Here is a 12,047-nt window from a genome sequence, read left to right on the forward strand (position 1 = left end):
GCTCATCCAGGATGGCACATCAATGCACGCTGTGGCAAGAAGGTTTGCTGTGTCTGTCAGCACAGTGTCAAGAGGACGGAGGAGATACCGGGAGACGGGCCGGTCCACCAGGAGACGTGGAGGGGGCCGTAGGAGGACAACAACCCGGCAGCGGGACTGCTATCTGCTCCTTTGTGCAAGGAGGAACAGGAGGAGCGCTGCCAGAGCCCTACAAAATGACCTCCAGCAGGCCACTAATGTGCATGTTTCTGCTCAAACTGTCAGAAACAGACTCCATGAGGGCGGTACGAGGACCCGACGTCCACAAGTGGGGTCTGTGCTCACAGCCCGACACCGTGCGGCGCGATCGGACTTTGCCGGAGAACACCAAGATCGGCAGCTTCTCCGTCGGCGCCCTGCGGTCTTCACGGATGAGAGCAGGTTCCCACTGAGCACATGTGACAGACGTGACGGAGTCTGGAGACGCCGTGGAGAACGTTCTGCTGCCTGCAACATCCTCCAGCGGGACCGGTTCGGCGGCACATCTGGGACATCGCGTCTCATTCCGTCCGCTGACGCCACGTCCACCGCAGACTGTCCGGGAGTGGACCAATGCTTTGATCCAGGTCTGGGAGGAGATCCCTCAGGAGAACATCCGTGGTCTCATCAGGAGCATGCCCAGGCGTTGTAGGGAGTGATACAGGCACGTGGAGGACACACACACTACTGAGACTCATTTGGACTTGTCTTCAGGAATCTCCACAGAAGTTGGATCAGCCTGTGATCTGATTTTTCCACTTTTATTTTGAGTATGATTCTGAATCCAGACCTCCATGGACAATGATTTTGATTTCCATTGATCATTCTTATGTTATTTTGTTCTCAACACATTCCACTATGTAATGAATAAAGATTTGAACTGGAATATTTCATTCATTGAGATCTAGGATGTGTTGTTTAAATGTTCCCTTTATTTTTTGGAGCAGTGTATATATATATATATATATGTGTGCATATACAGTGGATACGGAAAGTATTCAGACCCCTTTAAATTTTTCACTCTTTGTTTCATTACAGCCATTTGCTAAAATCAAAAAAGTTCATTTTATTTCTCATTAATGTACACTCAGCACCCCATGTTGACAGAAAAAAACAGAAATGTAGAAATTTTTGCAAATTTATTAAAAAAGAAAAACTGAAATATCATATGGTCATAAGTATTCAGACCCTTTGCTGTGACACTCATATTTAACTCACATGCTGTCCATTTCTTCTGATCCTCCTTGAGATGGTTCTCCTCCTTCATTGGAGTCCAGCTGTGTTTAATTAAACTGATTGGACTTGATTAGGAAAGGCACACACCTGTCTATATAAGACCTTACAGCTCACAGTGCATGTCAGAGCAAATGAGAATCATGAGGTCGAAGGAACTGTCCAAGGAGCTCAGAGACAGAATTGTGGCAAGGAACAGATCTGGCCAACGTTACAACATAATTTCTGCAGCACTCAAGGTTCCTAAGAGCACAGCGGCCTCCATAATCCTTAAATGGAAGAAGTTTGGGACGACCAGAACTCTTCCTAGACCTGGCCGTCCAGCCAAACTGAGCAATCGTGGGAGAAGAGCCTTGGTGAGAGAGGTAAAGAAGAACCCAAAGATCACTGTGGCTGAGCTCCAGAGATGCAGTAGGGAGATGGGAGAAAGTTCCACAAAGTCAACTATCACTGCAGCCCTCCACCAGTCGGGGCTTTATGGCAGAGTGGCCCGACGGAAGCCTCTCCTCAGTGCAAGACATATGAAAGCCCGCATAGAGTTTGCCAAAAAACACATGAAGGACTCCCAGACTATAAGAAATAAGACTCTCTGGTCTGATGAGACCAAGATTGAACTTTTTGGCGTTAATTCTAAGCGGTATGTGTGGAGAAAACCAGGCACTGCTCATCACCTGCCCAATACAATCCTAACAGTCATTACAAAGAAGAATTCTCAGCCAGTGGCTCTGACGCCAAGAAATTTTAGAAAACAGTAAAATCTATTGAAAACAAACTTACTTCTCCGCATCTACCCACTTCTTTGATGACATTGTTGTTACTGATAAACAGCGCATGGCCACACAACTCAACCAACATTTCGTGAACTCGTCTAATTTCCTTGGTGCAGCTGCCCCATAAACAGATTCATCTAACACCCCTACTTCATCAACCAGCGTTAACAGCTTCTCCCTTCAACCTGTTAAGGTTTCAGAAGTCCTGGATGAGCTCATTAAGTTAGATTCAAACAAGTCAGCTGGATCTGATGGGCTTGACCCCGTGTTTTTAAAATCAGCGGCTCATATTATTGCTTCCCCTATTACAAGACTGTTTAACCTGTCATTTCATTTGTCTGTTTTCCCCCTTGACTGGAAATCGGCTACAATTCTCCCCCTCTTTAAAGGAGGCTCTGGCTCTGACCCGAACAGCTACAGGCCGATTTCCATCTTGCTCTGTTTGGCCAAAGTCTTAGAGAAACTGGTACATAAACAACTAATTCATTTCATTGACTTAAATCATATTTTGTCTGACCTGCAGTCTGGGTTTAGGAAAGGCCACGGATGTACCACCGCTACACTAAAGGTCCTTGATGATGTCATCTCCGCCATGGACAACAAACAGACTTGTGTAGCTGCCTTTATAGATCTAGCCAAGGCTTTTGACTCGGTCAACCATAACATTCTCCTGCATAGACTTACCAGCATTGGCTTGTCCAGTAGATGTTGCAACTGGTTTGCTAGCTACTTGGCTGGTCGTGTCCAGCGGGTGAAGACCGAAAACATCATGTCTGAACCTCTTACCATCTCTAAAGGTGTGCCTCAAGGCTCCATCTTAGGCCCTATTTTGTTCTCCATTTATATTAACAATGTAGCCAAAGCTGCAGGAAATTCCAGGATTCATCTGTATGCTGATGATACCATCTTATATTCAGCTGGTCCTTCACTCCACTCTGCTGTATCCACTCTTCAACTAAGCCTCACCTCCATCCAACAGTCTTTCCACAACCTCCATCTGCTCCTCAACTCCAAAAAAACCAAATGTATGCTGTTTGACCGGAAAAACCTCATCATCCCCAGCCCCCCCAACATCTACAGTGCTGATGGCTCAGAGCTGGAGTTTGTCAGCTCCTACAAATACCTTGGCTTCTGGTTGGACTCATCTCTCTCATTTAATATACATATCAATAACCTTCTAGCTAAAGTCAAAGCTAGACTGGGTTTCCTGTATCGAAACAAGGCCTTCTTCACACACTCTGCCAAACTCACCCTTGTGAAAATGACCATCCTTCCTCTATTTGACTACGGCGATATAATTTATAAAATGACATCTAAGACCACCCTCAGAAAACTGGACACACTCCACCACTCAGCAATCCGTTTTGCCACAGGTGCCCCCTTCACCACCCACCACTGTGATCTCTACAGACTGGTGGACTGGCCCTCCCTTCACAGCAGGCGGCTACAACACTAGCTGCTCGTGGTCTACAAATCCCTTTTGGGAATGACCCCTCGCTACCTCTCAAATCTTCTGCACATCTCGGACAGCAATCGCCATTTAAGATCAAGTGACTTCATCAGGCTCATCGTTCCAAAAGTCCGTACTGTGTTTGGTCATAACGCCTTTCATTTTGCCTCCGCAAATGACTGGAACTCACTTCAAAACACACTCAAACTAACAGCTCTCACCTCTCTCAACATGTTCAAACTAAAGCTGCAGCAAATCATAGTTGACTGCTGTACCTGCTGACCAGCCCTTGCTTTTCTCTCTCTTGCTCTCTCTCTCTCTCTCTCTCTCTCTCTCCCTCTCTCTCATTTTTATAAAGAAAATCCAGTAATCTGCCTTTTTCATTTTATTTATTTTTATTAATTTTATTATTTATTTTGGTACATAGTGTTTATTCATTTACCCATGTTGTCTTTAGCCTTTTTCTCATGTGTTTGTCATGTTTTGTATCTGTGCTGTTTGTGTCACTGTGTGGACTGTGCTGACAGGTCATCATTGTAAATGAGAATTGGTTCTCAATTGATTTTACCTGGTTAAATAAAGGTCATATATAACAGTGAAACATGGTGGTGGCAGCATCATGTTATGGGGGTGTTTTTCAGCTACAGGGACAGGACGACTGGTTGCAATTGAAGGAAAGATGAATGCGGCCAAGTACAGAGATATCCTGGAAGAAAACCTCTTCCAGAGTGCTCTGGACCTCAGACTGGGCCGAAGGTTCACCTTCCAACAAGACAACGACCCGAAGCACACAGCTAAAATAACAAAGGAGTGGCTTCGGAACAACTCTGTGACCATTCTTGACTGGCCCAGCCAGAGCCCTGACCTAAACCCAATGGAGCATCTCTGGAGAGACCTGAAAATGTCTGTCCACCAACGTTCACCATCCAACCTGACGGAACTGGAGAGGATCTGCAAGGAAGAATGGCAGAGGATCCCCAAATCCAGGTGTGAAAAGCTTGTTGCATCATTCCCAAGAAGACTCATGGCTGTACTCGCTCAAAAGGGTGCTTCTACTCAATACTGAGCAAAGGGTCTGAATACTTATGACCATGTGATATTTCAGGTTTTCTTTTTTAATAAATTTGCACAAATTTCTACATTTCAGTTTTTTTCTGTCAACATGGGGTGCTGAGTGTACATTAATGAGAAATAAAATGAATTTTTTTGATTTTAGCAAATGGCTGCAATGAAACAAAGAGTGAAAAATTTAAAGGGTTCTGAATACTTTCCATACCCACTGTATATATATATATATATATATATATATACATATAAATATACATATATATATATATACACACGTATATATATATATGTATGTATGTATATGTATTTGTATATTTGTACATGTATGTATGTATATATATGTATGTCTTCACTCAAGGTCCACTTACTGAAAACCTTTCAATACTTTCAGCTACATTTCATGGAATGACAGCATTATTGGTATAATCAGTATTTTGTGACATATTCATGAGTGATGAACTGTGTGGAGTAAACACAATAAACAAGGTGTACAATAAATAATCATTAACACATAAACCGTGCAGTGTCAAGTGATGCAGCAGGTTACCATGGCAACAGCTGCCTCTTCCCAGCATGCATCGGCCTCCCCTCCCTCTCAGAGCGGCAGCAGGGTGGAGCAGCAGAAAGACAGACAGCAGCAGCCAGAGGTAAGACACCCATCTGTCCTACCATCTGTCTCCGTCCTCCGGGTGTGGAGGCGGAGGAGGAAAAGAAGAGGAGGAGGAGGAGGAGGAGGAGGAGAAGGAGGAGAAGGAGGAGGCGGCAGTAGTGCCTGTGACTGTTCTCTTGTTCTCCTGTTAGCCTGTTAGCCTGTTAGCCTGCAGTAGATTCTGATAGAAACTCACTTTATTGTAGCTTCATCATCATGGAGGACTTACTGAGCATGCTCACTGACTCCTCTCCTCCTCATCACCTCCTCATCACCTCCTCTCCTCATCACCTTCTCTCCTCCTCCTCATCACCTCTTCATCACCTCCTCTCCTCCGCATCACCTCATCAACTCACCTCCCCCCTCTCTTCTCCTCATCACCTCCTCATCACCCCCCCTTCTCCTCCTCATCACCTCCTCATCACCTCATCTCCTCCTCATCACCTCCTCTCCTCATCACCTTCTCTCCTCCTCCTCATCACCTCTTCTCCTCCGCATCACCTCCTCATCACCTTCCCCCTCTCTCCTCTCCTCTGTAGGAGTAATGATGGATGAAGACGCCCACATCGAAGGACCTGCCCGGGAAGTGCAGAGGACGATGGGAGGTTGGTGGTCTGTCAATCAAAGAAAAGTTAATAAATAATCAATCAGTTCAATGTGATTGAGGAGTCAGTCTGAGAGGAGGAGGAGTCAGACACCTGTCTGTCTGTCTCACCTGTCTGTCTGTTTCACAGAGTCGGTGGACGGAGTCATCAGTCCTGGAAATCGTTCTCCTTCCAGCCGGTCGTCGACTCCGAACAGAGATGTGAAAAAGGTGAAAACAGGAGTTTTTGAACTGGATAAACTGATTTAAACTGGATTAACGGGTTTAAAGTGGATTAATGGCTTTAAAGTGGATTAAGTGGTTTACACTGGATAAACTGGTTTAAACTGGATAAACCGGTTTAAACTGGATGAACTAGTTTAAACCAGTTTAAACTGGATTAACTGGTTTCAACTGGATGAACGGGTTTAAACTGGTTTAAACTGGATAAACTGGTTTAAACTGGATACCCTGGATAAACAGATTTAAACCGGTTTAAACTGGTTGCTTTATGCTGTCCTGCAGGTGGCAGTGGTCCGGACCCCCCCCAGATCACCTGGTGCCGCCCGTGGACGGACGCCCCCCCTCCCCTCCCACCCCATGCCCAATCTGAGCAATGTGAGGTCAAAGGTTGGATCCACGGAAAACCTCAAACACACACCTGGAGGGGGCAAGGTAACACGCCTGTAGCTGTGAGGACATGATGACATCACTCACAGGTGGATCCTGACCGCTGCACTTGTCTGTCTGTCTGTCTCTCCACTTATCTATGTCTCCACCTGTCTGTCTGTCCACCCATCTGTCTGCCCCAATCTGTCTCTCCACCTGTCTGTCTGTCTCCACCTGTCTCTCTGTTCCCCCACCTGTCTGTCTGTCTCCCCACCTGTCTGTCTGTCCCCCCACCTGTCTGTCTGTCCCCCCACCTGTCTATCTGTCTCCCCACCTGTCTGTCTGCCTCTCCACCTGTCTATGTCTCCCCACCTGTCTGTCTGCCTCTCCACCTGTCTGTCTGTCCCCCCACCCGTCTGTCTGTCTCTCCACCTGTCTGTCTGTCCCCCCACCTGTCTGTCTGTCCCCCCACCTGTCTGCAGGTTCAGATCGTCAACAAGAAGCTGGATCTCGGTAGCGTGACGTCCAAGTGCGGCTCCAAAGGAAACCTCCACCACAAACCAGGTGAGACTTCACCTGTCTCACCTTCACTTCAAGTGTTCTGTTTGAGTTTTGTTCTAATGAGAGACATGATCAATAACCATGAGGACAGGCGGTGGTGATCACCTGATCAGGATCAACGGCAGCTGTCGAGACCCTCAAAGCAGCTTTTTTAGTTTACTGTATCACTTCATGTTGTGCATGGTCACTTTCTGTTATGCTCTGTCCCTCAGGTGGAGGGAAGGTGGAGATAAAGTCTGAGAAGGTGGATTTTAAGGCCATTCAGTCTAAAGTCGGTTCTCTGGAGAACGTCACTCATGTGCCAGGAGGAGGGAAAAAAAAGGTACACGCTAACATCATGCTAAAGAAATTCTGACAACACGCAAACAACATTCCGACAACACACTAATAACACGTTGACAGCAAGCTAACAACACCTTAACAACACGATAAATACGTTCTTCGGGTTCCACTTCTGTCTGGTTCCATAGAAAGGTAGAACTGAAGGTTCTAAGTAAAACCCTGAGGTTTTCCAGAACCCTGAGGTTCTCCAGTGACTGTCCGGTTTGTTCTCAGATCGAGAATCAGAAACTAACCTTCAGAGAAACCGCCAAAGCTCGAACCGACCACGGTGCTGACATCATCATCCAGGCTGACTCCATCATCCAGGCTGACTCCTCCCCTCATCACCTTAGCAACACCTCCTCCCCTGGAAGCCTTAATGCTGAGGCTCCGCCCCTTGACACCCTGGCTGACCAGGTGAGAGATTTGCCTCCTCTACATCCCTTCCACCCCCCCTTACACACACACACATTAATAAATGACTTCCTCTTCTTGTCAGGTGTCCGCCTCCCTTTCCAAACAAGGCCTGTGATTGGATGACTCGTGTGCCTACAGACCCCGCCCCATCATGTTACCAGGGAAACTGCCAAACAGAAAAATGAAAAAAAAAACATCATTCTGCCTTTTTCCTTGACATTCATCTGAAACCACGATGATAGGAGAGATTTTATGACGTTAAAGCAAAACAAAGTGAATGCAGCTCACACACAACAGCCAATCATAGCTCAATCAGCCAGGTGAGTTCATCCAGGTGTTCAGACGACATGAAGGAACCATCAGACGGGTTCAGATCATTCGGAGTCCCACAAACATCATCGATTTAATCCAGTCGATAATCTGTCTGCTAATTGATAACTAGCCTGTTAGCTTTGGTCATAAAATCCCTCCAGTCACAGACAGTCTCTGCCTGATGTCATACTTTTCTGCCCATCACCATCTCCTCTGTGTTTCTGAATGCTGACATGCTGTGATCATCCCACCCCTCCCCACCATTAAAAAAATACCCAGAATGCTGTTCGATACCAGGTGCCAAAACCACACGGTCTCTCTCTGCCGGTTGTTAAAGTACTTTGTACCAATAAAGTTTCTCTTGGATCAGACTTGTTTGTGATTGATCAGAAACTCAAAGAGGAACTCAGACTAACAACTCGCTAACGTCAACATAAGGAGGGACACAACACCCAGTTAGATGCAAAATCAAAGGTGACAATTTATTACATAACACGAAACAAGCGTAATGTGAGAATCCAACTGAAGACCAGGGTCTGGTGCCAGGAAGGTGAGAGAGAGAGAGAGCTAGGAAAGGAGGCACTTATATAGGCCAAACCCACACCTTCATCTAGGTCCTCTCAGCCATTCATCAGGGAGATGCACACACACACACACACACACACACACACACACACACACACACACACACACACACACACACACACACACACACACACACACATAAGCACAAACATTCACAGCAGGACATAGAATTATACGTAACACCCACTTCCTTAAGATGACAGCCATAAGGGCCTTCTGGGCTACTATAAGCTGTTCCTTGCCAACCTTCAACTGTGTGGCAGGCCCAGCAGGCACAGTGACAGGACTGGTCAATTTAACTTCAGTAGACTCATTTACAACAGAGTTAGTGCCGAGCTTATCTTGAGGTAAGTCAGAAGTTACAGAAGGATCAGGATCAGACTCTAGACTGTCACCGGGTGGAGCCACTGGCAGTTCAGATAATTTCACCACATCTTTATACTTTCTTGGCTGGGCACGAGTTATAATACACGCAGGAAAGACTTTAGGCAACCGAGATCACAGATCAGCACTCTGGTAATTGTCATTTAAAGAGCCTGTTGATTTATCCACAACACTGGGAGCAGGAAACACCTTAACTCCAGCCAGATCATTACCCAAAATCAGGTCTACTCTCCCGACAAGAAGCTGGGGACGAATAGCCACTGCTGCAGGGCCTGTAACCAAGCCAGATTCAAATACACAACATGCAACGGGGCTCTAAGCCATATCATCCCACATCCTTGGGCTAAAGCACTGCTACCAGTGGAGGTCTTCTCAGAGACGAACAAAACTCCTGCCAAAAACAAGGACTGAGAGGCTCCTATATCCCTAATGATGCGAATTGGAATGAGCTTCTCAGAGTCAGAAATTGTGACTGAAGCCTCCATAAGGAACGGTGCTCAGTGTGTTTTCATTGGACTGACAAGGACCATCTTCTACAAAGGGCAGCTGCTGTGGTACTGAAGCTATTAACCCCACAGGCTTAGTAGTTTTTTACTTTTTATTGAGAGCATGACAGTGCTATGACATGACCAGGCTTTTTGCAATTAAAGCAAATCCTCAGAGTTCACCTGGCTAAAACCTGCAGCCTTTGTGATGGGAACTGAAGGAGAATCATCACTTCCAGGTCTTAAACAAAAGCTGCGAGGAGAGGCGAAGCTCTTAGTCTCACCTGTTCTGCCAATAAAGACTGTTTTATGAGCCAAGACATACTCATCTGCAAGCACAGCAGCCTCCTCCACTTCAGTCACTCTTTGCTCACTCCGGTAGGTGGCCACCACTTCAGGGACACAATTTCTAAATTCTTCCAGAAGAATTAACTGCTGAAGTTCCTCCTTGGTCACAACCTTTTGTGATGTGCACCACCGAGTGAAAAGGATTTCCTTTTTTCGAGCAAACTCCACAAATGTCTGCTTCCCAGCCTTACAATACCCTCTAAAGCTGTCTGTAGGCCTCAGGGACCAACTCATAGGCACACAAGATGGCTGCCTTCATGTCATAATCTGAGTTTTGGGTCCGAGTTAAAGAGGAAGAAGCCTCCTGAGCTTTACCTGTCAGGACACACTGCAACAGGAATGTCCAGAATTATTTAGGCCATGCTAAGGTGGTAGCAACACACTCAAAGTGGGAAAAGTACTTTCCTACCTCCTTCTCACAAACATGAGGAACTAAAGCTATGTTCTTAACTCCATCAAAACGAGGAGAGGAGACAGAGACGACAACTACATGTGGAAGATTAGCTTGATCAGTTTCAGCTCTTGACCTCAACTCCAGCTCCTTCATTGTTTCTTCATGTACTTGCCTCGATCTCTCCATCTCAAACTTCCTCACCTCAACTTCTAGCTCTGTTATCCTGAATTGAAATTCCAATTCTCCCAAATGTACAGATGGAGCATCTTGAGACTGCAATATTACTTCTGTCTTCTCAGCAGTTAAAGCAGCAGACACGTCAGCCCTGCTCCTCATCAAGCTGACGAGAGTCACTGGACAATACTCCTTGTTCAATAAGTGCAGTGATCATCTCAGCTGTAAGCTCACCTTTCCTAAGAGATCTTTGAGCAGTTTCAAGATGGTACTGCTCTGCAATAGACATGAGCAGGTCTTTGGTACAGCGAGCCAGCTGCTCTAATGCAGGACCTTCACTGATCCTCTGAAATCAGACTCCACTGTGAGATCACAAAAAACAACTTTACGTGGAACAAACCTTTATAAGGTACTGGAGGCAGCACACAGAAAAATGGGATCCCCCCCTAAGTAAGCCAAACCAGTACAACACAAAGTAACACTACCACACAGAACCAGTGCTACCAAACAGCACAGCTAACCTACACAAAATCAGAGTGAGTAATTGAAATGCACCAAACATTAGGCTGTCTACAAGAGCAGTTACTTAACTATTTCAGGCCACCCAGTATAGAAATAGTGTTAACAGTGCTCTTACCCCTAAAATACACTGAAATTCTAAACACTACTTATCTTACTCCACTAAGAAGAAAGTAAATTCCACAAAATGTAGTCCCTGCAAGAATCATGTGACTACATGAACACAAACCTGTCAGAGTACTAACACACAGCAGTACTAACCTGTCAGAGTACTAACCTACAGCAGTACTAACTTGTCAGAGTACTACGGGTAGCAGTAAGCAACATGATTGTAGTTTCTCACCTGGATGATGTTTGTTGCTCTTCATCACATCAACATGTGGAGGTCTTGTTCCTGTTTCCCTGAAGCAGAATAAATAAATGCAGGATCAGAATAGGAAGTGCATCTTCACTGACGGTGAACTGGAGGAGGCGTGTCTTCAGTGGAACTACAGCTGTCCGAGGAAGGTAAATGTGAAAAAAGAAAGTGATGCTGTAATTAAAGATGTCCGACAGCAGCAGACTGAACGTGTCCTGTAACATTTACTCGTCGTATTTTTCAGTCACAGCTGAAGAACTTCAAAGAGCAGTAGACGTTACTGTTACTTGAAAATTAATAATTCAATCATTTAATACAAACGTCTTATTTTCACCAAAACCCACCTCTATAAATATTTGTACATATTGATGTTTATAAACTTTGAGAGCGGAGAAATCTGATCGTGTTGTCGACTCGTCCTGGAGGACTTCCTGCACTGTTCCTCTTCAAAATAAAAACCTCTCATGAGTGTTATTGATCTGAAATTTGAAACTAATCAGCTGTTCTTTAGGGACGCCCAGTTCCCATGATCACCTGGGATCACGTGATGCGTCGGTTCCTCTTTGTGCCACATGGAGTGTAATGTCATCTCATCAATAAATATTGATACTGACCGTAATCATCACACTGCCACTGATGACATCATCAATGTTGACATCACGTGTAACAAAATAAAGATGTTCTCAGTGTTTCACCGTCTGTCTAATTGGACACTTTATAAAATGTTTATGATCAACTTACCTGTCCAATCAGTGCTGAGCTCCTCTGATTGGCTGTTGGTAAACAGGAAAAAGTCAGAGAGCAGGAGG

At 45.4% G+C, this 12,047-nt stretch overlaps 1 protein-coding gene across 1 annotated transcript; it reads left to right on the plus strand.

Annotated features, from left to right (window-relative positions):
- Positions 1-275: 275 nt before the first annotated feature.
- maptb (microtubule-associated protein tau b) lies at positions 276-8,362 on the plus strand. The gene is made up of 9 exons (XM_069716272.1): positions 276-420; positions 5,064-5,186; positions 5,728-5,793; positions 5,923-6,002; positions 6,297-6,446; positions 6,863-6,944; positions 7,154-7,263; positions 7,497-7,679; positions 7,762-8,362. The coding sequence occupies exons 1-9, from the start codon at positions 276-278 to the stop codon at positions 7,792-7,794; spliced, it is 972 nt and encodes a 323-aa protein (XP_069572373.1). The 3' UTR covers positions 7,795-8,362.
- The last annotated feature ends 3,685 nt before the right edge of the window (positions 8,363-12,047 follow it).

Source organism: Brachyistius frenatus, unplaced genomic scaffold (genome assembly GCF_029030835.1).
Source record: "Brachyistius frenatus isolate BFR_SWC_R1_liver_20210118 unplaced genomic scaffold, ASM2903083v1 Contig_154, whole genome shotgun sequence".
Lineage (NCBI taxonomy): Eukaryota > Metazoa > Chordata > Actinopteri > Embiotocidae > Brachyistius > Brachyistius frenatus.

Excerpts from the sequence above, each read along its gene's own strand:
- maptb (XM_069716272.1), top strand. The coding sequence starts at position 276 with ATGAGGGCGGTACGAGGACCCGACGTCCACAAGTGGGGTCTGTGCTCA. Across the intron at positions 421-5,063 it reads GTCTTCACGGATGAGAGCAG|TGTCAAGTGATGCAGCAGGT; the intron begins GTTCCCACTGAG and ends TAAACCGTGCAG. Across the intron at positions 5,187-5,727 it reads ACAGACAGCAGCAGCCAGAG|GAGTAATGATGGATGAAGAC; the intron begins GTAAGACACCCA and ends TCTCCTCTGTAG.